This window comes from Camelus bactrianus, chromosome 16 (assembly GCF_048773025.1).
Source record: "Camelus bactrianus isolate YW-2024 breed Bactrian camel chromosome 16, ASM4877302v1, whole genome shotgun sequence".
NCBI lineage: Eukaryota > Metazoa > Chordata > Mammalia > Artiodactyla > Camelidae > Camelus > Camelus bactrianus.
In genome coordinates, this window is record NC_133554.1 from 28881135 (window position 1) to 28907210 (window position 26076).

Genomic DNA, 26076 nt, shown 5'->3' on the forward strand with positions numbered 1-26076 from the left:
CTTGCTTTCTAAATTATTCAGGATTATAGTAAGCAGTCTACACAGCACTAAAAAGAAAATTAACAGCAAAGTGTGTGTTAGGCCTAAAGCTAAGGCCCAGTATTAAGTGCTGCCTTGACACGTGGTGAAACTGGGAGGGCCTTGAATGGCCTAGCTATAACTTCCCCTCCCCACGCTGCTCCCTCCAGTAAAGCCCCCCAGCCAAACAACCCTCCCCATCAAGGGGACCAGCAGCAGGTCCTGCTTACTCCAGAGAAGTGGGTTTCAATTCCCTGCTAGCCTGCACAATTATTACAATAAGCCAATAACATCCTCCCATGAAGACCAGGGTTCATCTCACTCTTTTGATACTGTAATCCCTGCCTCCTACAGTCCCTGGTGGTTCACTCTCCTCCTGAGTGCAACCCCATATGGCCCTGCACAGTATGCTATGACTTCTTCCCCTGGACAGTGAGTTTATGTGACTAATAAACTTCCCAGAATTGAGTGTCATGTGTTCAGCCATCCCCATAATTCTAGGGCGGTAATCCTTCCCTCACCAATGGGGTGAAAAGGTGATTAAAACACAAGAAGGTATAAAAAAAGCAGAAGGCATCAAATAAGTTGACAAAAGCTGTACCAAACCTGATATTACTGGGAGAGAAATGGGAAATAGAAGATTTTATCAATTCAATAGAAGGTAGAAAAGGAGAAGGAAAAAAAAGTGAAGAATAAGGATGGTGAGCAGAAAATACAGCATAATAGTAAAAGAAAGTCCAACTAAATAGTTAATAGTAATAAATGTGAACTGTTTAAACACACTTCGAGAGACACAGATTATCAGATTGGGTAAAAATAAAAATCCTATTGTATTATTAATTTTTTTCTACAATTCTGGAATAATCTCAGCTATCATATCTTCAATATTATTTCCCTGACATTTTCTTTATTCTTTTCTTCTGAAAATCCTATCAGACATATTTTGGAGTCTCTCAAGCTGTTCTCTTGCTCTGCTCTTTGAACTGTTCTTTTTTATTTTTAATCTCTTTTATCTTTAATCTCTTTCCCCTTGCTGCATTCTGTGTAGATTCTTCAGAACTGTCTTCCAATTCACTGATTTTATCTTCAACTATATCCAGTCTAAAATTCATCCCATCTTTTGAGACATTTTCAAATTTCATGACTGTATTTTTTTTACTGAAATTTATAATTGCTTTAATTTCATACCTATATATTCATTTCATTTTCATCGGCATTGTTTCATGATTCTTGTTTATCATGAAACATTTATCTCTTTGAGCATCCTTATTTTCAGGACTTTGCTAGATTAGTCCAAAAAAATCAGTTTCTTCATCTGTGAGTTCATATTTCATTTGTTGAGTTGGTCATCTTTTTTGGCATTTGATCTCTTCATGTGCTCATGTCCTTTGGAATTTTGGCTTACAGTCTCATTATGGCTGGGAATTTTTGCTTTTGCTTTGCGCTCTGTTTTTCTCTTTCTTCTTTCTTGTCTGGTGGATTTAGTTTTGTGGTTGCATCCACAAGACTAGTCCAGAGCTGGTCTTTTGATGGCAGCTGTGAACTTGTGCTCTTCATTGATTTGGGGGTATTGCAGACTCAGTCATAGAGTTGGAAGATGGTTTGACCTAATTCTTGGTTGTGAGGCTGTCTTTGTTCTGCCACCTCCTTAGGCCTACAGTTTTGGCCATAGTTCCTGAGAGCTGGTCAGTTGTCCTTTTTGTCAGCCTCACTCTTGTCTCTGGCTTCACTCTAGTCTCTGTCTTCAACCAAGAAAGGGCCTCACTCTAGTCTCTGGCTTCAACCAAGAGAGTCTGATTTTATCCTCTATTCCTTGTGCAACATTTTAGCTCCCATTACCCCAAAGCCTTTGGCTTTGGCCTTACCACTTTGCCTCCCAGTTACTTTTCTTTCTTGTCTGCTGATATATTTATCCTGTCTTCCAGCCTGTTTATGTCCTATTAATGTCTTTAAATTTCTTTTCTCTCATTGTTAATTGTTTGGAATATAGAGAGTATGTCAAAGCATGAACTTTCCAACCTTCCTCTTGTTAAAGTTGAAGTCCCTTGGAGATGGAATTTCTACTTCTCACAATGGAAATGTACTAGTTGGTAGAGTTTGGGGGTGAAAGAGCTGAGCACAGAGACTGCAACCCTGGGAGTTCAAGTAATGCGCATTTTGTCTGGGCTTAGTGAGCCAGGCAGGGGTGTGCAACAGACCAGGAAAAGCCCATCTAGGCAGCTTCCTACAGTGACTCCATGTGACAGTAAGATGATTTGCAGGAGCAGAACGTTCCACTCAAAGTGCTTTCCGACTTCCATGCTTGGAGGTGGGAGTCTCATTGACACCCCTTTTGTGAACAAACAGCATGCTCCCCCCACACGGCTTTTAAACAACTCAGAGGACCAAAGAGAAAGCTAATACTACATATGGGCTCTCAGCTGGCTAAATAGAAAAATGAAAGCACTATGACCATTTCATTTTGGAATAATTGATACTGTTGACATACAATATATACAAAATAACAGAGAAAGAAAAATAAGAGAGATGTAATGGAGCATTTAAATTCTTCTCCAGAAAAAGATTAATAAATTTCAATATTGACCCAAAAAAGAGCACAAAATTCTGAATACATCAATAACCAGGAGGAAAAAAAAAATAGGAGTTACTGAAGAATTAGCTCCCTAAAGGACTCCTGGGTTATGTGCTTTTGTTGGCAAAGTTTTTCTAATGTTCAAGGGACAGCAGTGTCTATTATTGTTATTATACATCAATTCCCATTGTTGTATAAATTATTTCAATACACAGAATAAAGAAAGAATGCTCCTCAATTTGTGTTGTAAATTATGATTCTGAAGTCTACTAAAAAAAAAAAATAAGAAAATAAAAAAAGAGCAAAGAAAACCATAGACCAGGTACTATAAACTCAAGTGTCTGTAAGAGCCAGAAAGTAACATAACTGGGTGAAGTTGACTGGTGTATGAAATGACAGGGATAAGCTGGCAGGGAGCTACAGGAACTGCAGAGTGTGTGCCCCTTACTCAGGAATTTAAAATCAAATGCTTCAGAGTCCTCTGCTGGTCACATAAACAAGTCCCATGAGTCACCAGTTTGCAGCCTCTGCATAGGTCAATCTCTGTTATAAAAATCCTAAATAAAATACTAGCAAGTCAAATTCAACCTGTACTGCAATTTTGTAAAAAAAAAAAAAAAAAAAAAAAAAAAAATCTAATACCAAGTTACATTTACTGTAACAGATGCAAAAATATTTTAATATGTGGAAATTATTTTTAAAATAATCCATCACCTCACATTAGAAAAGCCCATACAATCATTTCAAAAGATGTTGTAACTTAATACCTGATAAGCAGAAGCCCAGGGATCCAGAGGTGGGTTGAGCGTGGGCTGGAAAAGGGTGTCCCAGAGGTAGCATCTAGGGGTATCACCAGGGCCAGCAGACAGAGAGCCAGGAAGTGGACAGAGAAGCAGAAATTAGATAAAGGCAAGAAGATAGGGCCTGGGGAGATGCCTGGGAAGCACAGCCTGGGGACTGTACTGCAGTGGCCTCCATGTCCTCTGATCCCGAGCCAAGTCTGAACTCTGGCTGCTGAAACACATTTGAAAACATTCACCATCCATGTCTCATAACGTTTCTTCTAAAATTAAGGCTCTAAGGATAATGCTGTCACATGAGAAAGGATATATCCCACTTAAAACTAAAAAAATGCTTTCCCACTCTACTTTTCTGAGGAGCCATTTTGTATTTTCAAGACTTTCTATAATGAAAGCAAAAAAAAAAAAAAAAAGCACAATGGAAGTTACAGGGGAAACTGAGGGAAGAGGAGACCGGGGGGATCAATGAACCTTGCATCTTATATAGTCAGTCTAAATCAGTCGAGGTATGTTATTGCTACACCTCAATAACTAATTTGTTTTATTTATTTATTTATTTAATTTAGTTATTTTTTTAGGGAGGGAGATAATTAGGTTTATTTACTTATTTCTAGAGGAGGTACTGGGGATTAAACCCAGGACCTTGTGCATGCTAGGCATGTGCTCTACCACTTGAGCTATAGCCTCCCCTTAATTTGTTTTAAAAAACAGTAAAGTCTAAATCAATAGTGGTAGAGTGACAGGGCGTAAGTGCAAAATAGAGACTGCACACCCCCACCTCACACCACACAGACACAAATTCAGGTGGATTAAAGACTTAAATGTAAAATGTAAAATAAATACTATAGGAGAAAATGTATGAGACTATATAGCTCATCAAGGATCAGGGAGATCTACTTAACCAGAACAGAAAATGAGAAGCCATAAAACAAGAGGAACGTGAAACTGATTACACACAAAAAAATTTTAAAGTGTAAAAAGATCTTAAAATGTCAAAGTGCAGTGATAAGTGGAAAGAAACTTTCAATTTTAAAAACTCCTAAAATTGTGAAGAAAAAGACAAATAATGCAATAGCAATAGACAAACTCATGAAGATTGTGAAGAGGCAATTCTGGGAAAAGAAAATCCAGAAACCAATTAAGAGACACTCCTCTGCAGAAAATCACAAATTAAAAACCAAGGTGTTCACTTATCTGCTGTTAGATTAGCAAAAATTAAACAGCAATCATACCTGCTGCTGGAAGGGATGTGGGAAAACCATCCTCTCATACATTGCTATTGGAAAAATGAATTCTAACAGCAATTTGGAAATAGCTATTAAAATTTAAAATTCCCTAGTAATCCGATTCCTGGGAAGCTCTACCATAGAAATGAATGCATCAGTGCATAGGTGTAGAACCATGTTTATCATAGCCTTGTGGTAGTTGCAAAAACTGAAAACCAAATGAATGCCCATTCAAGAAAGGAGTGGCGTATTACGCAGCCATTAGAAAAGAATGGGTGAGACATGTCCCATCTGTCTTGGAGGAACTTCTATTATGTATTTACCCTTAAGGTAGAAAATCAAGATGCAAAGTGTATGTGAAATGATTTAGCTTTTAAAAATGTGACACCCCTCACCCCACCCCACCCAAAAAAACCTGCATCTGTATGTGTGTGTGGGAATTGTTACAGAGCTGGAAGGAAGGAAGGTAGGAAGGAAGGATACCAAGCTGTTAACCTGGAGGGAAATGGGAGAGAAATACTTAAAAGCAAGTTTCTATATTTAAAAGCCATGTGTGTAGTGTAAGGCCATCCTTACACATGGAGATGGGGAAAGGATCATCACCAAAATATTAATGATGATTATATCAGGAATGGGATTACAAGTAACTTTTACTTTTTTCCTTATTTTTTCCATTTTAAAGGTTATATGAGTATGTTATTATTAAGTATATATATGAGTATATATTATGACTGTATGTTATTATTAAAATCAGTGGAAAATAAAGCTATTTGCATTGTTAGGTGCGGGGGAGGGAGGAGTATTGGCAGGTAGGCAGTCCCTGGGGGCCTAATTTAATGAGCACACAAGATCGATATTTCATTAACATATCAATTGCTGGCAGGCCAACTAAGGTTTTCCAAAATCTTGAAATGTAGGTTCTCTTAAGTAGCCAAACTGTCATCTGAAACATTGTTTACAATTCTCCCACTTAACTAATGCTGAAGAATGGAATGACTACAAATACCAAAGGGGCAGGAGATGATTAAAGGAGGTTTTATTTAAGTGCCATCAAATAACTGCATCTCCTGTACTCAACACAGTTTAGAATTCCTTCACCTAAGCTCATCTCCTAGCAATTTCCAAACCCTTTTATCATTGCTTTCAAATCCCCCCCCAACCATTTCTTTTTCCATATCTCTTGTGTATGGTTCTTAAATCTTCATTATAAATCTTAAATCTTGGCTTTGCTCTTTTTATTGGTTCCTTCTTCACGGTTGGGCGTGCACCTGGCTGTCCTGCGCACGGCTCTTCCTCTTCTCCCCTTCCGTCTCTCAGTGGTCCTGCTAGGTTCGGGGGAGGGCAGCAGGGGTTCAGATCTTGTCTATGCGGTGCTTGAACACGCCAGGCTTTCCAAAAATGTTGGGGTCAGCTGGTGCAACAGGAAGTTGGGCTTCACCTGCTCTTTATTTCCACATTTATTGAGCATTGCTGGGTGTCCGTTGCCCGGCTAAGTATTCAAAGGTGAAGAAGGCACGATGCCAGAGGAATCACAATTAGATATGTGATCAGTTCTGGACTGTCCAGTGCTGCGTAAGCATTGAGGGAGGAGGCCACTGATGGGGAGGGGGAGTGAAGTAGGGGAGGAGTTGCTAGGGCTGGGCGGAGGGAATAGACAGCATGCGCAAAGGTCTAGTTCTCCAAGTGTGCCCCCAGACTAGCAACATCAACATCATCTGGGACTTATTGCAAATTCTAATTCTCAGCCCCCCACCCCCCACTCCCCATCTATCAAAGCAGAAACTCTGAGAGTGGGGACCAGCAATCTGTTTTACCAAGTCCTCCAGGCGATTCTGATGTATCCTGGAGTCCGAGAACCAAGGCTCTAGCAGAAGATGTTTAGGATAAGAGGGAAGGAGAGGAAACAAGGCTTTGAGAAGGGCCTCAGATGCCAGTTAAAGGAGTTAGGCTTTGCCCGGCAGGTGCGGCCTGCAGGGTTTTTAAGCAGGGACTGTGGCACTTACACAATTTCTCGCAACTCAACTCGTTTCTGAAAGTTCTAGCATTTTCTGTGCGCCCGAGGGCCGAGAGAGTTGATCCGCTCCGCATGGGGCTGAGTTCCCCCACCTGACGCGACACCAGGCGGCGAGCCAGAGAGGTCGGGCCGCAGACCTCTCCGCACCCTGGATCAGCGGGCTTGCCGTCCAGGAGGAGGTGGGCATACGCAGGGGCTGGGGCACGGACTGAGGCCGGGAAGGCACCGCCCGGGAAGCTGACCCAGCGCAGGAGGCCAACGCCGGGACCCAAGGACGGGGCAGAGGCGGCGAAAGTCTCTCCGAGCCCCGGATCAGCAGGCCCAGGCTCAGCCAGCGGCCTGCGGGGCGTGGCGTTTCGGGCCCGCGGGCCCCGCCCCCGGCCCCGCCCCGACGCGCGCCAGGCCCGCCTCCCTTGGGGGAAGCCGTCTCGGCCCGCGCCCGTGCGCGCGCCCGCGGCCGGGTTGCAGGGCTGGGCGCGTGCCCCGCGTCCCGGGCAGGAAGATGGTGGCGAGCGCGCGGGTGCAGAAGCTGGTGCGGCGCTACAAGCTGGCGATCGCCACGGCGCTGGCCATTCTGCTGCTTCAGGGCCTGGTGGTGTGGAGCTTCAGCGTCCTGGAGGAGGACGAGCCGGGCGAGGTGCTCCGACAGCCGGGCGGGCAGGCGGGGAGGCCGAGCTCGGGGGCGCGCGGGGTCCTCGCAGGGCTGCGGGCGGCCCCGGCCGGAGAAGTGGGACACCGGCCGCCTGCGTGCCGCGCGCGGGCGGCCGACTGAAGCAGGGCATCAGACTCCTGGCGCCCCCTTCCCGGACGGTCCTGGGGGCCTGCGCGCGGGGGCGGTGCGTGGCCCCGAGGCCCGGATCGCAGGCCTGCAAGGGCCCGGGGCGGGAGGAGTGGGTCTTGTTGGGATGGTCTCCAGCCCGGGGAGCAATGAAGGTCAGACGCGGGTGGCTGGGAGCCGGGCCGGGAGGCGGGGCTGGGCCCGAGCCTGCTCGAGGGTGGGGAGCCCCAGGCCAAACTTTCTGAAGTTGGGAGGGGGCAGGGGTGTGCGCGCCGTGGGCTGAGGAATGGGGATGAGGGACCCTGGGCATCGGCGCCCAGCTGCGCCCGAGGGGCAGCTGCCGGTTAGGAAGTGGAGCCTGGGGGTGGAACTCAGTCCTGACACTGAGGGAAGAGCGAGTGAAGAGTGACCCTAAGGGAGAGAACTGGAGAATCCCTGAGGCGTGGCTTCCACAGCCAGGGGTCTGAAGAGCCTGCATGGGTCTTCTGGAGAGGACGGCAGGGGAACTGAGCTGGTGAGTTGGCCTCAGACCATTAGGGAATTGGGGACCGGCCACCTCTGACTCTAAGGGAATGGTGACAGCAGCAGCTGGTTTAGTAGAGCCCCAGCCCCTGGAGCAGGGGCAAACCCCGTCCTGCTCTGTCCCCAGGGCCTTGCCTCGAAGGCCTCACTCACTCTCGGCCGATGTGGTTTCCGCTGGAGGCCCAGGCATGTGTTCCCCGGTGTGGTCAGGAGGGTCCAGTGGGGTCTGAGACCATCCTGAAAGGTAGAGGAGGATAGGCCAAACTCTGGCACTAAGCAGCGATCCAGAGGGCAGGGCTTCCCCACCCCCACTTCTTGGTCCTGGTTCCTCGCGCTCTGAGTCAGACACTGTGCTTGCTGTGTCCCCATGGGCCTCTCCACCTGGCAAGGTGAAGGCCAAGGGAGCCCTGGTGTCCACTTTCCTTTCCTGCATCTGGGCAGTCTGGGTGGCCCGCGGTGGAGACTGGGAGAAGAGCTGCCCCTGCCTTTTTTTGGGAGAACCAAGAGACTGGGATGGTGAGGGGAGCTGGGACAGAGTCACAGTGAGACCATAACTCCAAAAGGAGCTGAGGGTGGGGGTGGGGGAGGCTGGTTCTGTGACATCTGAAGGGAGTGAGCTTGTTCTTTGTGGTCCAGTAAGTAGGAAGAAGGGGAAAAGAGTGTTCTGGGCTCAGTGTATGATGATTCTTTGGGCAGATGGAACGTTGTAAGATAGGATGGGCTGCTGAGGAGTTAGGGAGCCCTCTGTCCCTGGAGTATGTGAGCAGAGGTTGGTGACCACACTGGGAGGGGCCTGGCAAAGCACTGGAGGCTTCTCAGAAACAAACAGCCCTGGACTGCATGGCTCTGTGAATCTCCGGGTGGGCTGAGAGGTTGTCCAGGCCTCCAGGTTCCTGCTGCCCTGCCCCCATCCCGGGGTGGACAACTGCCCCAAGTAAAACACTCGGGATCCCACCTCTCCACCCCCTCCTCCAGCTTCCTAGCAGAACCTGCTAGGGGAATCCCTGGACTAGAATGGAAGGAAGATCCTTAATGACCTAAAGGTTGTGCCGTCAAGCAGCCATTGGTGCTTGGACTCCTTGAGCAGCCACCTCAGGGTTGCCAGGCAGCGTAACATTATACTTGGGAAGGTGAGCACTGAAGTTGGACCACCCCCCTTCTCCGTCCTGTGTCCTAGTCCAGCGCTGCTACTAGTAAGTGATGTGACCACTGGCAGGTCACCGAACCTCTTCTCATGTCCTCGTCGGTATCCCCTCCCCAAGATGAGGGTAATAACAGCACCTCTCTCTTTCTGTGATGCCTGTGAAGTGTTTGTGGGAGCTGCTGGCACATGCTAAACGGTCAGTAAATAACTCTTATTTTTATCTCAATACTGCACAGTGGTAATAGGGATTTATTCGTTCATTCAGTCAGTCAGTCAGTAACAAATATTTATTAAGCCTTACTTCATACCGGGCACTGTGCTGACACTGGGGATACAGAAATAAATAAAATAGAAGAGGTCTCGGCCCTCCTGGGCAGGCAATCTGCAGGGAGAGACTGACAGTGAAAAGGAAACTCAAACACAAGGGGGCTGGTTTAGATAGGTGGTTGGGGAAGCTTCTGCAGGAAGTGGCCTGTGAGCTGAAAGACCCAGTCAGCCTGGGGAAGAGGTAGGCAGAGTTCAGGCAGAAGGCCCTGAGGAGAATGGGCTCAGCTGGGTGCCTTCGAGGAATGGAAAGGATGTGCGGTGTGTTCCCTGGAAGAAGGTTCAAGAGTTAGTCCAGGGCACATCCTAGAGACCACAGTGAGGGGCTGAGGTTTGATTCTAAGTGCAGTGGGAGAGCGCTTACACCGAAGGGGTTTAAGCAGCGATGGGATGAGAGGTGCATTTAAGACGCACACTCTGCCCGTCTGTGAGGGGCTAGAGTGGAGACCAGAGATGACCATTAACATCCAGAGAGCCATTTTAATGGTTTTCAAACCTTTCACAAACATTGTCTCACAACTTACTTTAAATGCAGTCTGGGAAGTCCAAAGGTGTGGAATAAGAATTGCTTCTCTGTCTCCGTAGCTCAGAGAAGGATTCCAAGGAGAAGCTGCAGAGCCAGGAAATGGCAGAGGACTTTGAATTCCTCCTCAGTGGAGAGGAGGGGGCCACCTGGGAGGCCAGAATGCATCCAGACAGATGTCAGAGGGCCAGTTCCCATCCTTAGTAATTAGAGGGGACTCTGCCCCCAGGAGCTACTAGGGGCAACTCCTCTAGGGGGCACAAGTATGGGGCCCTGCTGATGCCCATATAAAGATGCCTGGGATGGGGCAGTGGCTGGGGCTGCTTCCCAGTAGGGGACGACCCCTTGCTGTTCCTCACTGCTGCCTTCTGGTCCCCCAGCTGCCTCTGGGACTGTCCTTCTCAGGGTCAGCCAGTTCCCTGCTGCAGTGCAAGGCACCAGCATGCCCATCTCCTCCCACATCCTGTCCCCCACCACAGCCAGCCTGGCCCTGTGCCCCTTGCCTTGCCCTCCCGACCAGCTTCCTGACTCGCAGATACTGGCTTCCACCCTGAGAGCCCACAGCTCCTCTGCTGTCTCTATCCACCTCAGCTTGAGAATGTCTTTCTCTGCCCACTGTGTGGCCAGGTCTGACATCACCAGCTTCATGTACACTCGGTTCAGTGGGGCTGCAGCCACCTTTCCTGGGGGCTGCCCAGTCCAGGGTGCCCTCCCCAGTGTGGGTACAGAATGGGGTCTGCTGCCTCCTCTCCACCCTGCCCTCCCTCTTGCAGGTGTCTCTTCTCAGATAGGGGTAGACACCCCCACTCTCACTGGGCACCTCCCAAGAGATCAGAGGGCTGGCTGGATGCCAGGCACTGAAGGCTTGGGTACCAAGATGTAGAGGTGGGGCCCTGGCCCTAAGGTGGCTGTCCGTCTGACATGTGAGATGACTGCCCTGCTCTGACAGGGGAGGGGAGGGGCAGGGAAAACTCAGCCCAATAGTCCAAAGTATCTGAAGGCCTTGGCTTCTCTCCTGCTTTACGTGTGACCATTTCCTAGTCCCCTTCCATGAATAATAATAATAAGGATGACAGCATTTACTGAATGCTGAGCCTATGCCAAGAGCTTTTCATTCATTCATTCATTCACCAAACATTTATTGACATTCTTCTGGGCTCTGGGAATACATCCGTGAGCAAAACAACAAAACGCTTTGTCCTCATGGACATGACATTTCTTAAGGGGAGAAACACAGAAGAACACAGTATACACGTAGACACAGAAGTACATTTCAGGACGAGAGGTGGTAATAAGTGCTGTGGGAGAAACTAAGTGGAGGATGAGGGACGGCTGGAGTTTTAAATACAGTGGCCAAGCTGGCCTTCCTGAGAAGATGCCACCTGAACAAGGAATTGGAGGCAGGGAATTCCAGGCGCAGGGGACAGTGAATGCCAGCTGGGATGGAAGGACCTTGAGAAGGCCCTGGTGGCTGGAGGAGAGTGAGCATGAGGAGACGCTAGTAGGAGATGAGGTCAGAGACTGGAGGGGCAGGGAGTGGGCAGCCAGACGCTGCTCACATAGCCTTCCTAGGTTCATGCTAGGGCTTTGTCCTCAGAGAGGGAACCATGGGTGGCTTCAGGCAGAGCTGAGGTGAGATGGGACTGGTTTTAACAGGAATACTGGCTACTGTAATGAGAAGGGATGATGGGAATCCAGAGTAAGAGCAGGGATTCCAGGCAGGGGTGGTGGTGATGGAGGTAGTGAGAAGTGGTCAAATTCTAGAGGTATTTTGAAGGTAGTCCCAACAGGATTTACTGATGATGGAGTATGAGGAAAACATGACAAAGTGTTTTGTCGGAGTGACTTGAAGAATGGAGTCGCTATTAACTGAGATGGGGAAGACTGAGGTAGGAGCCGGCTGCGGGGAGATCAGGAACTCGCTGTTGGATTTGTGGGGTTGGTAGCAAGCTCCCAAGGGAGGCATCAAGGAGGCTGGCAGCTAAATACATGAAGGTTCAAGGAAGAGAGAGAAACCTGGGAGTGGATGGGGTTAAGAGACTGAGTGAGGTCACCTGGGAAGCTCAGACAAGGACAGCCCCAGGGTGGCCTTGGGAGATAAGGAAGGGTCAGTCTAGAAGGCTGATAAGGAGTGGTCATGGAGGCAAGGGGCATGAGAAGCACCAGGAGGGCATCCTAGAAGCCAGGGGGGAGGGTGCTTCAGAGGCTGTGGTCCAGCGAGTCATGCTGCTAGGCCAGGCCAGAAGAGGACTTGCACAGAGAGTGGAGAGAGGAAGGGGACAGCTGGTGGAGACAGCTCTTCCTAGCTGCATTATCTCATGCTCTATCTCACCGGACACTCACACTTCCCTCCTGTGTTTTATAGCTGAGGGAACCCGCTCAGGGAATGTAGGTAACTGGGGGAATGGCAGAGCTGGGCAGGGGGCCCTGGTGATAGTCACACAGTGCCTCTCGCTCCTCCATCCCTTCTGTGTCTCATCTTCCAGACACCAGCCAGACGTCCTATGTGCCACCTACACCGCCGGGCACTGAGGAGATGGTGCTGATGTGACAGCTTCTCCCCAAGGAGTGTGGTGTGCTAGAACATCCGACTCCCAGGCAATCAGGGTGGCTTCACACATGAGGACTCAGGGCTGGGTCTTGGAGGATGGATGGGATTTGGTCAGGCAAGGAAGGTCACAAAAGGGGGACAGGGAAAGCTGGGAAGAGGGTGGGCATATACACTTTCAAGTGTAATGGGACCATCTAGGGAAGTGTCTGGGTGTGACGAAGAGGATGCAGGAGCCAGAGAGCAGGGCTGTGGAGGCACAGCGCTCAGCTTTCCCTTCGAGAGAGACCCTGCCACAAGGAGCAGTGAGTTGCCAGCCTGCAGCTGCAGGTGGTGCCTTCAGGCTCTGCCTCAGCCTCCCAGCCATGGCCAAGCACCTCCTGGGCCACCCCCAGCTCTGGTATCAGAGCTCCCATCTCCAGGCTGTCTCTGCCCTGGAGCTTCCCGTTAGCTGGCCAAGGTCCTCTCCAAGCTGAGCTGTTGTCTGAAGCTCTTCCTTCCTCTTCCTTGCACGGATGTCAGGCCAACTTGGTGGTCTGAAGTCTTTCCCTGCTGGCTCCTACTCCTGCCTCCTTATTGTCCAGAAGTGTGACCCCCCCGGTGAATCTCTTGCACTCTGACTTTCTCTTGGTCTTTGCTTCCCAGAGAACCGGACCAATAACGAGGTCTTAGATTTCACCTCTGTCCTCCCCACTGGGCAAGACCCCTTTGCTCTGTTGCGGCCTCAGCACACCCACGTGGAAATACTGTATCGGCGGAATGCTTTCCCTCTGATGAACACTGTCTTCCCAGCCAGGCCCGGTGGGAGTGCTGGGTGGACACTCTTGTGTCGTCTGCAGGGTCTTTGCACACTTCTAATAAATGTGGATGTTGATTTTCATATTTGCTGAAAAAGAAAGTGGTATCTGAATCCAAAGCACAAAAGAGATACAGTGCCCTGTGATATGTGTGGCAGCGGGAACGTGGGTGCGATGGTGCCACAGGGGAGGGCGACATTTCCTCCCTGGCCGGTTAGGGAGGCCTCCCGGCAGAAGTACTGTTTGTGCAGAGTCCTCGGGTGAACAATGCTTTTCTAGACAAAGGGTGTTAGGGGCTTCTAAGCCTGAGGCCAACAGGGAGCTAAAAGCAGGAGAGTGATTGTCCCAGTGACCTGTCTGCCTATCTTTTACAGAAAGGAAGGCAGAAGAAGCCACGGCCGCTAGACCCCGGCGAGGGCTCCAAGGACACAGACAGCTCAGCTGGGCGGAGGGGCAGTGCAGGCAGAAGGCATGGGCGCTGGCGGGGCCGCACTGAGAGCCCCGGCGTGCCCGTGGCCAAGGTGGTGCGGGCGGTAACCAGCCGGCACAGGGCCAGCCGGCGGATCCTGCCCACCCCACCCCCAGAGGCCCCGGGCCGCCAGAACCTGAGTGGGGCAGCCGCTGGGGAGGCGCTGGTTGGGGCAGCTGGCTTCCCACATGGAGACACAGGGAGTGTGGAGGGTGCCCCCCAGCCCACAGACAATGGCTTCACGCCCAAGTGCGAGATCGTGGGCAAGGATGCGCTGTCTGCACTGGCTCGGGCCAGCTCCAAGCAGTGCCAGCAGGAGATCGCCAACGTGGTGTGTCTGCACCAGGCCGGGGGCCTCATGCCCAAGGCTGTACCCCGGCACTGCCAGCGGGCTGGTAAGAGATGGGCATGGGCGGAGAGGTAGCAGCGTGGGAGGGGGCGTGGCAGGGATCCTCACCCCCATTTCTCTGGGATAAAAGCTCGGAGGGGCCCATCTCCCAGCCCAAGTCGGTGATGAGTGCGCTAAGTGGCAGAGATGGAGCTGGGGCCCAGGACCATGGGGCACCAGGTCCAGAGTTCTTCCTTCAGAAGACGGGCAGCCCCCTCTTCCCATCTCGCCTCCCGCCGGTGACCTAGGAAGGGGCCTCACCGATGCCCCTGTTCTCTGCTCTCAGGGAAGATAAGCCCCGGCATCCAGTGGGATGAGGTCCGGGCCCAGCAGCCCGTGGATGGCCCCCCAGTACGAGTCGCCTACATGCTGGTGGTTCATGGCCGTGCCATCCGCCAGCTGAAGCGTCTCCTCAAGGCTGTCTACCACGAGCAGCACTTCTTCTACATCCACGTGGACAAGGTACTGTGGCCGGGGGAGACCAAGGGCAGCTGAGTGAGCAGAGCAGAGACCCAGAAGGTCATGGACAGACAGTGTCTCCAACCTGCTCAGGTGGCCCAGAGGGGAACAGGCTTGGAATGGGGGACAGCCAGCACCAGGTGACTCGGCCGCTTTGGAGCTGGAGCCCTGGCCTGTGCTGTCTCCATTCCACGTCACTTGTACTCTGCCCCAGTACAAGGGTGGGGTGGGGAGGTTGTAATGCTGGGGAGCTCTTTCTGCAGCTGCTGAGTTTCCCCTCTTCCCCGCACCTCCCACAGCGCTCCAACTACCTGCACCGTGAGGTGGTGGAGCTGGCTCGGCAATATGATAATGTGCGGGTGACGCCCTGGCGCATGGTCACCATCTGGGGTGGGGCCAGCCTGCTGAGGATGTATCTGCGGAGCATGCGGGACCTGTTGGAGGTGCCTGGCTGGGCGTGGGACTTCTTCATCAACCTCAGTGCCACCGACTACCCGACCAGGTACAGGGTGGTGATCTGAACCCTCTGGATGGGAGGGTGCCCATCTGGGCACTCGGGGCTCGAAGGTCCTGAGGGACTCTTTCCCTCCACCAGGCCCCATTATGGGATCGCACAGCCCAGACACGGTCCCTTGGCCCCAGCCATGTCTTAGGGAGGGGGTTAGTGAAAGATGATTATGTGAGGATTGAGAGGGACAAGAGATGGGGAGGAGGAGCCTGTACTGGGGAGCCTGGGTCAGACAGCAAGGGGTGGAGGAAGGAGTGGTCTTCCTTGGGGGCCTCAGGTGCTTACCACCCCAGAGCATCAATCTGGGGTCGGGCATGTGGCCAGGATGGCTCTCCGTGAGAAAGGAAGTGGCCATGGTGTGAAGATGAGGAGTGCTGGAGGGGCTCTGCTCTGGGCCAGTGACAGCCACCTCACACACGCTGTCCACACTCCATTCCCTCTTCAGGACCAATGAGGAGCTCGTGGCTTTCCTGTCCAAGAACCGGGACAAGAATTTCCTGAAGTCGCATGGCCGGGACAACTCCAGGTGAGGGGGTGTGGGAGGCCCTAGGGTCTTGCCACACACCCGCATAGGGGGCTCGGTGGCCCCAGCCCTGGGTTACAAAGCCACCAAACCAATCACAGATTGAGGAATGCCAGTTCCTGGAATGATGAGCACCTGGGTCCCACCTTGCAAAACCCTCAGCCACGGCCCGTCTGCCTCCCACAGGTTCATCAAGAAACAGGGCCTGGACCGGCTCTTCCATGAGTGTGACTCCCACATGTGGCGCCTGGGCGAGCGGCAGATCCCCGCAGGCATCGTGGTGGACGGCGGCTCTGATTGGTTCGTGCTGACGCGCAGCTTTGTGGAGTATGTGGTGTACACAGACGACCCACTGGTGGCCCAGCTACGTCAGTTCTACATGTACACACTGCTCCCAGCTGAGGTGGGTGACCGGGGCCCGCACCAGGCCAGGGAGGGTGCAGTCCGGGTGCCCGCAGCTCACCCTCTGCCCACCCTGCCACCCACAGTCCTTCTTCCACACGGTGCTGGAGAACAGCCCGGCCTGCGAGAGCCTCGTGGACAACAACCTGCGGGTCACCAACTGGAACCGCAAGCTGGGCTGCAAGTGCCAGTACAAGCACATCGTGGACTGGTGCGGCTGCTCCCCCAACGACTTCAAGCCGCAGGACTTCCTTCGGCTGCAGGTGCTTCCCTACGGCCCCCAGTCTCTGCCCCTTGACAGGGCGTCACCCCAGCTTTTTGCCATGTGCTTTCCAGGGTCAGAAGTAATCCAGGGCGGTCCAGTCAGAATTTGCAGTCCCTTCACTGGGCGCAGTCCTCAGGGATCTGGGGCTACACTGGCAGCAGGAAAAGCACTGGGAGGCTGGGCTCTCGGCAGCGCTGGGCAGGCCCCTCCCCTGCCGTGCTCTTTGGAACTTCCAGACCCCTTCACCCTCCTTGCCTCTCCTGCTCCAGCAAGTCTCCAGACCCACCTTCTTCGCCCGGAAGTTTGAGTCGACTGTGAACCAGGAGGTACTGGAAATCCTGGATTTCCACCTGTATGGCAGCTACCCCCCCGGCACCCCGGCCCTCAAGGCCTACTGGGAGAACACCTATGACGTGGCCGACGGCCCCAGTGGGCTCAGTGATGTCATGCTCACCGCTTACACTGCCTTTGCCCGCCTCAGCCTGCGCCATGCCACCACCGCTGCATCCCCACTGGCCAACCCACTCTGCAGGTGAGACCTCCTGACGTTTTGCAGACTCCCAAGGTGTGGTGCCCTATGGGGAGGCCAATCAGAAAGAGATAGCCCCTGCCCCCCAGGGAGCCCCCAGTCTGAGGCAGGGAAAAATGCAAATAAAACAGATACAGCAAGAGCCAGGCACATAGGTGCTGTGGGTGTGAGATTTGGGACAAAGGAAGCGTCTGGGGATGGGACTCCCCAGAGCCCCCTCCCTGAGACTCCAGGCCAAGTTGGGTGTGCTGATGGCATCTCCCTTTCTCCCTGCTGGAACCTTCTTAGGTTTGAGCCCAGGGGCTTGCCGTCCAGCGTGCACCTGTATTTCTATGACGACCATTTCCAGGGCTACCTGGTGACGCAGGCGGTGCAGCCCTCAGCCCAGGGGCCGGCAGAGACGCTTGAGATGTGGCTGATGCCCCAGGGGTTGCTGAAGCTGTTGGGGCGCAGTGACCAGGCCAGCCGGCTCCAGAGTTTGGAGGTGGGACAGGCCCTCCCCTTGCTTTTTCCTGACCCCCAGCAAGACTCAGGGCAGCGGGGGGAGAGGGATAGACACCAAGGGAGGGCTAAGGACTGGGCTAGGTCTTTCAGGACTGGATTCATGGGTCTTCTTTCCCAGTGATGGCAACCTTGGGATGCACAGAGGACATGCAGTCAGCAGGGAGGGGACTGTGGTTCCACTACAACGCAAGCCCAGTCTTCTACACTCCAGGGATTTTCTTCTAAAGGGACTTGGACATTCCAGTCGGGCCAGAAGGTTAGGCTTTTGAGTGTCTCCTCAGTCTCTTTCTCAGAGGCCTTGGCTCCATGTGGGGATGGTCTCTGGGCAGGGCTTTGAAACTTATCTCTGCCTTACTGCCCCCAGCACTGCAGAACAGGAGCCTAGACTGATTCTCAGAGCTTAGAGAGATATTAAAGAAATCCTGAAAAAAAAAAAAATCCTAGTCTGAGCCCATTATTTTGCAGATGGGGAAACTGAGGCCCAAAAAGAGACAGTAACTGGCCTGAGGTCACAGGAGTTAGAGGCAGCAGCAGGTAGAAAGAAGGACTTTCCCCTGGCCCCTGCCCAGCTGCCTCCCTCCCTACAGGTTGGCACCGAGTGGGACCCCAAAGAGCGTCTTTTCCGGAACTTTGGGGGGTTGCTGGGGCCCCTGGATGAGCCTGTGGCCATGCAGCGCTGGGCCCGAGGCCCCAACCTCACAGCCACCGTGGTGTGGATCGACCCCACCTATGTGGTGGCCACGTCTTACGACATTGCAGTAGATGCGGAAACCGAGGTCACGCAGTACAAGCCCCCACTGAGCCGGCCCCTGCGGCCAGGGGCCTGGACTGTTCGACTGCTTCAGTTCTGGGAGCCACTGGGTGAGACCCGCTTCCTCGTGCTGCCCTTGACCTTCAATCGCAAACTACCTCTCAGGAAAGGTAAGGATCTAGTTCCTAAATGATGCCCAGGAGCCAGACAGAATAGGATTTGCCAGGAAGGTGACCCCCAGAAGCTAACCATTAGAGTAGGGAAGGAGGAAGGTTGCAGCCTTGATCATCCAACCCTAAGCATGCCAGGGCCCTGCACTGTGGTCTGTATGGTGCTTGGGTGTCAGGCAGACTTGGCTCTGAAACTTTAGCTGGGCTGTTATCCTTGGCAAATTACTTGGCCTTCCTGAGCCTCAAGTCTTCCTACACGTACAGTAAGAGTTCTACAATTGCTAGAGACCTGAGTTCAATGGACACAAATCCACTCAAACTAGCTCCAGTGAAAAAGAGGAAATTATTGGGAAAATGCAGGGCTCTCCCCCACAGAACCCAGGAATGTTCTCACTGGGAACCAGAGGTACTTTCTCAGTCTCTCTGGGGCCACTTTGTCCCTCATCCTGTGCTCTGTGTTTATCAGCCTCAGGGTCTGGCTCCTCAATACATGATACATGGCCTCTCAGTGTAACAGAGACTGACCAGGGCCTCTTGGTCCCCAAGTTCCACATTCTTGGGACAGCAAGTCTGACTGGCCATCCTCCCAGTCCATTGTGTGGCCAGGTGGGCAGTGCCACATGGCCCTCTGCCCACTGGGCTGAGGCTAAGAGAGCAGACTCTGACCATAGGCCTAGACTGCAGGTTCCTGCAAGGGGGTTCTAACACAAGTAACTACCCCCTGGGAGATATTACGGATGAGTATGTGGGTAAAAATGGCTGGTATACAGTAGGTGCTCAGTAAGTAGATAGAAGTTTCCTTCCTCCAGTCACATCCTATTGCAGAGAAGGTGGGTCAGAGCAGGGATAACCCAGAGGATGACAGGGTACTGGGATGGGGCAGCGGCTGTGGCAGATTAGAGGGGTAAGCCACACCCCTGCTCTCCTAGGACTCCGAGCCTGATGGAGGAGACGGAGCAAGGAGGGGGTGAGAATGGAGGCAAGCTTTATAGCAGGCGGGTATTGGAGCTGAGCTTTGAATGAGCTGGACTTCTATAGACAGAGAAGGGAATTCTAAACTGAGGGAACGAAGTTGGCAGGTGTCTGGTGCATGAGGGGAGCAGGGGAGTAGGCAGGCGGTGGTGGGAAGGGAGGCTGACAAAGTGAATAGGGCCCCACAGCTGGGAGGCCTGGGTACTAGGCCTCTGATGGCTCTGGGAACCACTGGAGGGGGTTGAGAAGGTGCATGGGTGACACAGACCAGAACATTACCAGAAAGTAACCTTACTTTCTAAAGTGCCTTAAGCCCACTGTTTTATTTAATCCTTAAGTTGGGAATCAAGGGATCACTGTCTTGATTTTATAAAACTAACAGTTTTACAGGCACAGAAAGTTCTGCAGATTAGCCCAAGGTCACTCAGCAAGATGAGACTCGGTTAGTAGAATTAGGACAGGAACTAGGGTGCCCAGACCTGACTCCCATGGTTTGGCCTTCGTGGAATCGCTGGGGCGGGGCATGCTCACTCCCTGCTCTGCACCCCCAGATGATGCCAGCTGGCTGCATGCCGGGCCACCCCACAACGAGTATATGGAGCAGAGTTTCCAGGGCCTGAGTGGCATCCTGAACCTGCCTCAGCCAGAGCCTGCGGAGGAGGCCGCCCGGCTGCATGCAGAGCTCACGGGCCCCGCGCTGGAGGCCTGGGCAGATGGGGAACTGAGCAGCTTTTGGTCTGTGGCTGGACTGTGTGCCATAGGCCCCTCCGCCTGTCCCTCCCTGGAGCTCTGCAGACTGACCAGCTGGAGCTCTCTGTTCCCTGACCCCAAATCGGAGCTGGGGCCTGTCAAAGCAGATGGGCGACTCAGGTAGCAGGGCCCCAGCCAGCGCCCCCGGATGACCTGGGGAATTGCACCTTACAAACAGTGGAGGGGCGTCCTCCTCACAGGCAAGAACCAGAGGCCCAGGCAGTGCACCCATGTCAACCATCAAGAACGCATGTGGACGGCAGGGAAGGTGGCCATAATACTACTGCTGACGGCTCTGCTAGGGACCAGACATTGGCAGGAACATGGGCTCCAGCTTCCAGGGCCCACTCTTCCTCACCTTCCCCTCTGATTTTTTTTTTAAAGGAAAATGGGTGGTGGAGGATGAACTGGAAACAAAAGATGTGCAATAGGGCTCAGAGCAGCCCCAGGAAGTGGGCCATGGCCCTGGGGAGCAGGGGCCTGACGAGCCCGTCTGCTGTTGCTCCGGGGGTGGCTGGGCCTGCCTTGCTCTCCAGGACCTCATTCCCCAGCCTTGGCCTGTGGTGCTCACGGCCGAGGCTCTGTGGGGTGCAAGTGTGGTGCCAGGCTCTGAGGGCCAGAGAACAGGCGATTTAGGGGAGCACTGTGGAGCTGGATGCTAATGGGTCAGCCTCTCCTCTTGCAGCCAGGGGACCACAGAAGAAGGGGTGGGGCTGGCTCCAGGGCTTTCCAGCATACCCTGCCCCTGATGAGAATGGCAGGGCACTGGGACCTACTGGGACTACGGCAGAGTCTCCCAGGTACCCTGAACTGCAAGCAGGGCTGGGGCTCCCGCCCTGCAGGGGCAAGCCCTCGTGAGCAGCATGGGAAGAAGACTCTGCTGGGGCTCTCAGAAGAACCTGGAGCAGCATTGTGCCTGAAGCTCAGTGTCGAGTCTGAAATATGCAACAGAAGAAATATATCTATCTCTCTAAACCAAGCCTCTGTTTTTCCTCCTGGCTGACAAGTGAGCCATCACTGTTGGGCCTTCTCCTGAAAGTCTTGGCTGGTGCTTTGGCAGAAGGTGGAGGTCTCATGCCCCCAGAGTGGGAGCAGTTTAGAATCCATTCAAGAGCCAGAAGGGACACAAGAAACCATCCAATCCAGATCCCTCTTTTTCTGAGGGGTAAACAAACAGGCCCAGAGATGCTCAGAGACTTCCTCATTGCCACCCAGCAGGCCAGCAGGAGAGCCAGTTCAGTTTGTCAGGGTCCCAACCCAGCGCTTGTTCCCTTGCAGCCAGAGGCTGGCTTCTCTGCGTTTGGCGTCACCAGGGCCCGTGAGTTATCAGGCACCCTCAAGAACAGAGGCCATCCCAGCCAGGGCCTGGTGGTTTTCATTGCCCCTTTAGAGGCAGAAGCAGTGGTAGTTTGGGTTCCTAGCCATTGCTTTAGGACCTGGGAGGGCCACATGGGAAGGTTTGTCCGACCTCCCTCTTTTTCTCAAGCCCTTTCTCCCCTCCGACTCTCCTGCCATTGTTAGCAAGGGGTATCATTCCTTACTTTACGTGGGAGCAAGGGTGAAGGTTTCTCAGACCTTTAAAATCACCCTGTCAGCCAGTCACCAGGGCCTGGTCAGCTCAGCCTGGGGAACAAAAGGTCCTGAACATGTCAAGTTTTTCAAGTTGCCAGGAGAGGGCACCCCTGACCACCAGTAGCAGCCTTTGGCTTTCTGCTTGTTCAGCCACTGTGCTGACCCTGCATGCAGTATCTCATTTAATCCTCAGAACCCTGTGGGGCGGGCACTTCTATTATCTTCGTTTAGCACATCAGGAACCTGAAATGATGAACCCAAAGTCAAAATGATTAGGTGGTGGCTGCGGGCTTCAGATGGAAGCAGGAGGACTCCACACCCCTCTGCCACCACATTCTCCTGCTCTAAGGGCCGGTAACAGCAAAAACTCCCAAGGAAATAGTGCTTGGGTTCAGGGCCTGAGATGATTGCTTTTTTCTGGCTCCAATTTTAGTCGAGCTTCCTATCTGAAGCTCTACTCTGGTTCTCTAAAACTTTTTTTTACATCAACCTTTACGTCAATGAAAAGAAAAATTAGTAATGGGTTTAGCATATTAGGCACAGGCAGTAAATATCAGAACATTTAGAGTCTGCTGCCTAAGGGTTCACAGGCCAGCCTGCAGGCTTAACCCAGGCTACGGCTATGCTATGGACTAGCGCACCTTTTTCCAGTCTTATTTTTTGAACTTGGGTGGGACATGCAGTCTGTTTCAGCCCCAGCCCCTGCCAGGTTCTAGTTACTGTCACTGCTGTGAACACTTTGAGCTTGCACTTTTAGCCCAGTGGATTGGGATCCTGACTGAGGGTTCTGCGTTAATTGGTCTGAGGTGGCAACCCACCCTTGCTATGGATTCGAAGCTCCCCCAGGCAATGCTGATTCACAAAGCCCAGCCCCACCCCCACTGCTCTGGCCGGCTCATCTTGGCCCTGTGAGTGAGAAGTGTCTGTGGGACTGGAGTGGTCAGAGTGTGGGGCTGGCGTGCAGGCCCTCCTCTCCTGTCCTCTCCCCCATCCAGATCACTGAAGCAAGTGCGAGTGCAGCTTCTCTGCCTGAATTCCTGGTCAACAGTGTTTTCCACCTTTATCTTTCCATAGGGTTGAGCTTTTTTAGGCTTTGAAATCCTCCCCTGGCTGGGCCCCTGGGGCAAAATCGGGAGACTGGCTAGGCTAAGGTGGGGTGGGCTGGGCCCCTGGAGCTGCACAAGAATTCCTTTGGAAGGAGAGGGCCTGGGGAGAGAGACTTGTATTTTGTGCACAGTTTCCAGGACAACTATGGACACCTCAGTTCCATTAGAGATGGATGCAAAGACCAGAGGACAGCCAACTGGCATGTGGCGCCCAGTTATCTGGGCCAATGGGAAGTAGAGGAGGGGCCAGGGGCAGAGTCAGGCTAGAAGGGGATTGGGACTGAGAAGCATAGACATCTGGGTGAGTTGGAGCTCCCCTGGCTGTCTTCTGGGTTTAGCAGAGGCTGAGTCTTCCTGCCCACCCTGTCCCCTGCCAGTTGTTGAGGGACCCTTATGTCTGCCAGGCCTGCAAAGTGGAGTGCCTTCCCATCTATAGGACATCTATAGGTCCTGGCATGGTATCGACCAGGACAAGCAGAGGCAGAAGCTGAGAACCTGTAGAGCTGCTCAGATACCCTGGCTCTGAATGAAGTTGCTTCTCTGGGCCAGGGTCCCTGAGTTGGAAGGTTGCCCGGTGGGGACAGAGGAGAGAGCCAGTCCTGTGGCCCTGCTGGCTGTCTACAGGGTCATCCAAGGCCGATGCCCTTACTTGGCACTCCTCTGCCACTGCTGCTCACTGTGGACGACAGCCTCCTAGCCACAGTTGTGGCCACTGGTGAGTATCTATTACTGGCCCAAGCCCCAGGGTTGGGGCAGATGCACCCTTGGCCCCTACCAGAGGCCAGAAGCCCAGCCTCTTTATCTATAGGGTCACCTGGAGCAAGCCACTTGGGAAGAATGCTATGTGTGGTTGGTCTCTGAACCCTGGGGTTCCTTCCCTGCTGAGTTCTATGATGCCACAGTCCGTGACAGTGGAAGAAGAGCTGGGCACCAGGAGTCTGAGTTCAGACTGTTCAGTCCTACCCTACGTCCTCAGATCCAGTTTCTAAGGATATCTGCCCCTGCCACAAACTCCTTCTCCTCCCTAAGTCTGTCCCTCTGTATACTCCCTTTCATACACCACCCCTTCCTTGGGCTGAGCAGGATAAAGCTGCTCTGTCCTCCCTCCTCCCTCTGCCACAGGGAACTGACACACAGCAGCAAAGGGGAGCTGTCTGCCCCTCAGTTTCCCCTGCATGTCAAGCTGATACTAGTTCCAGCCAGGTCATTCCTACCCAACTCCTGGAGTGGAATTCCAACCTGGAAAGGTGAGATGGGACCGTGCATGCCAGGTCCAGGCTGAACCCGGGACATTGCCTCCGGGGAAAGGATCGTTTCATCCCAGTGTTCATCATGGCTGTTCTGCTGCTGTACCAGTGCAAGCCCCACTACTGCCACGTCCTCTGCTCCTGCCACTTCTTCTGGGGCCCCAGCTAATATGTAAGCACCGTGACCCATCAACCCCTTCCCTTCAGGGCCCCCTACTCCAATCCCAACAAAAGGACACCTGCTCTCTGCTTAGTATGGAGGGGGCCTTTGAATCTACTCTATGCTCTCTGCATCTTCCAGTCTGGGTTCCCTCTGGGCTAAGGAAGCAGTATGGAAAGGGTTAACAACATCCTGGCTAGCCTCCCTGGCCATTGTGAAACAGGACCCAGTGCTGTGAGCTGCTGGTGAAGAAAATGGTCTCAGCTCTCCAAGCCAACTGGAGGCCCACATTCTCCCTGGCTCCCAGGGGAAAGCCCAGAGCCAAATTCTGTGGGAGGAGGTAGGTGGTGACTAAGGTATTGCCAGTCCTCTCCCCAGGGACAGGGCCCCACATGGGATGCTGGGTACAAAAAGCAAAAGAAATCTTGGGACCTGCAGCTTCCCCAGGCTCTGACTCCAGCCGTGAGCACCAGACAGGTTGGAGAGGTGGGGACGGATAAAGTGTTCTCTGACTCTCCCACGAAGGTCATCAGAGCTGGCTGCCACATCATGAGAGACTGAACAAGTGGCCAGAAAAGGGTGGAATTTCTTCACAGCTGAGTGCATTTCAGAATGCTGAGGGGCCGAGCTTTGTGCCTCGGACTGGTGGGAAGAGAAGTAACGAGATGAGGAGAGGGACATGGGGACAAGAAAGGTTTTGCGTTCTGCTCTCTTGCTCACTGGCTGAACCCTGAGCTTCACGCTGACGTCCCAGGCTAGCCCTTGGTCACAGGGCTACTCCAGGGCGGGTGAGGTATTCTGTGCAGGGCTGCCCAACGGCTATCAGCCACCCCTATGGAAACCGCTCCCCTGCCCAGCTATGAGTGTTCAAAGGGACAGGCAGCAGCTGACTGCACAGCACTTCTGGCTCTGGGCCTGAGAGGTGAATGTTCAGCCCTCCCACCCTTGAGTGCCCTGGAGAGCTGAGCTTTTTTCCCTGTATTACTTTTTTACACACAATGCCCAATTAGAGCCCCTGGAACAAGGAAAGGACCAAGGATGGAGAGTTCCAGGATTTGGCTAGAGATGCCACTTCACCTCTCTGGGTAGAGGATAGGATGGCAGACCCCAGTACAGGGAAGCCACTTAGGATGGGCTTCGCAGAAGAGCTACCCATAGAAATGGAGCCAACAGCTCTAAGATCTATGTAGTTCCCAGGAAGGACCATCACTGCAGGAGAGGAGACGCAGAAAACAAAGACCAAAGAGCATATGTGAACGGAGGCTGTAAGGGAATGGCTAATGTCTTTGCTCTCCTACCTTTCCCAGCTGCCAGCCAGCTAGGCCTTCAGGCCACTGCCTGCACTACCACCCATCCACGGCTCTGCTTACCCACCCCAGGAAGCCACCGTCTGCCCCACTCAGGAAACACTGTGTAAGAGGGAGCAAGCTCCTCCATCCTGTCCCCTCCTGCTTCTCCAGGGGCCTGGCAGGGACAGCACTGAGCCTACAGAGATGCCTCCACCAACCTCCCCCAGCTGGGCCTCAGTACATGAGACCCTACAAGAAGGAAGTCAAAGTGTACCTCAACAAACCCTGGGTCACCTTTGCAGGAGGCAGGAAATCTGGGGTCATGCCCTGAGAAAACAAGGTGACAAGTTCAAAGCAGACCTCTACAATGAGGAGACTTCTCTGTCCTTAATCCCTGGAGCTCCTGCCTTCAGGGCAGAGGAGTCCTTGGGAGGAGGAAGTCACTAACTCTGGAGCTCAGCCCTCTATGGAGCTCAGCCAACACTGCCTACCTCCAGCCAGGAGGACCCTCCACCCCAGCAAAGACTTCCTTCCCCGCCCTTCCACCTGAAGCCAAGTTTCTAAAGGTCTTGGGTTGACAATGAAGACCTGCCCCCAGCCCACTCTAGGCCCAGACTGAGTATTCCTGAAGCCAGATTCTTTGCTGCTGTTTATGGCTTGAGATAAACCAAGAATCAGAAAAGAATGTAAACTTGTGTCTCTGATGCCCATCTGTCACCGATTCTGCCTTATCTTTGGAAGGACCC

General features: G+C 52.9%; 1 protein-coding gene and 1 long non-coding RNA gene across 4 annotated transcripts; one reads left to right on the forward strand and one right to left on the reverse strand.

The window, feature by feature from the left end:
• Positions 1-5630: 5630 nt before the first annotated feature.
• Positions 5631-6991, reverse strand: LOC123615211 (uncharacterized). 2 transcript variants are annotated; one of them, XR_006722775.2, is made up of 2 exons: positions 6620-6991; positions 5631-6105 (listed from the first exon to the last, which is right to left on the reverse strand). It is a non-coding gene; the product is annotated as an uncharacterized LOC123615211 (long non-coding RNA). The 2 variants fall into 2 exon arrangements; XR_006722776.2 differs by having other exon boundaries at positions 6431-6921.
• Positions 6992-7042: 51 nt separating this feature from the next.
• On the forward strand, positions 7043-20935 carry XYLT2 (xylosyltransferase 2). 2 transcript variants are annotated; one of them, XM_074342843.1, is made up of 11 exons: positions 7044-7267; positions 13641-14130; positions 14410-14585; positions 14882-15084; positions 15536-15616; positions 15800-16016; positions 16102-16278; positions 16550-16812; positions 17098-17293; positions 17901-18234; positions 19758-20935. In XM_074342843.1, the coding sequence occupies exons 1-11, from the start codon at positions 7133-7135 to the stop codon at positions 20078-20080; spliced, it is 2595 nt and encodes an 864-aa protein (XP_074198944.1). In that variant the 5' UTR covers positions 7044-7132; the 3' UTR covers positions 20081-20935. The 2 variants fall into 2 exon arrangements, with proteins under 2 accessions (XP_074198945.1, XP_074198944.1); XM_074342844.1 differs by lacking the exons at positions 17901-18234; positions 19758-20935 and adding an exon at positions 17432-17756 and having other exon boundaries at positions 7043-7267.
• The last annotated feature ends 5141 nt before the right edge of the window (positions 20936-26076 follow it).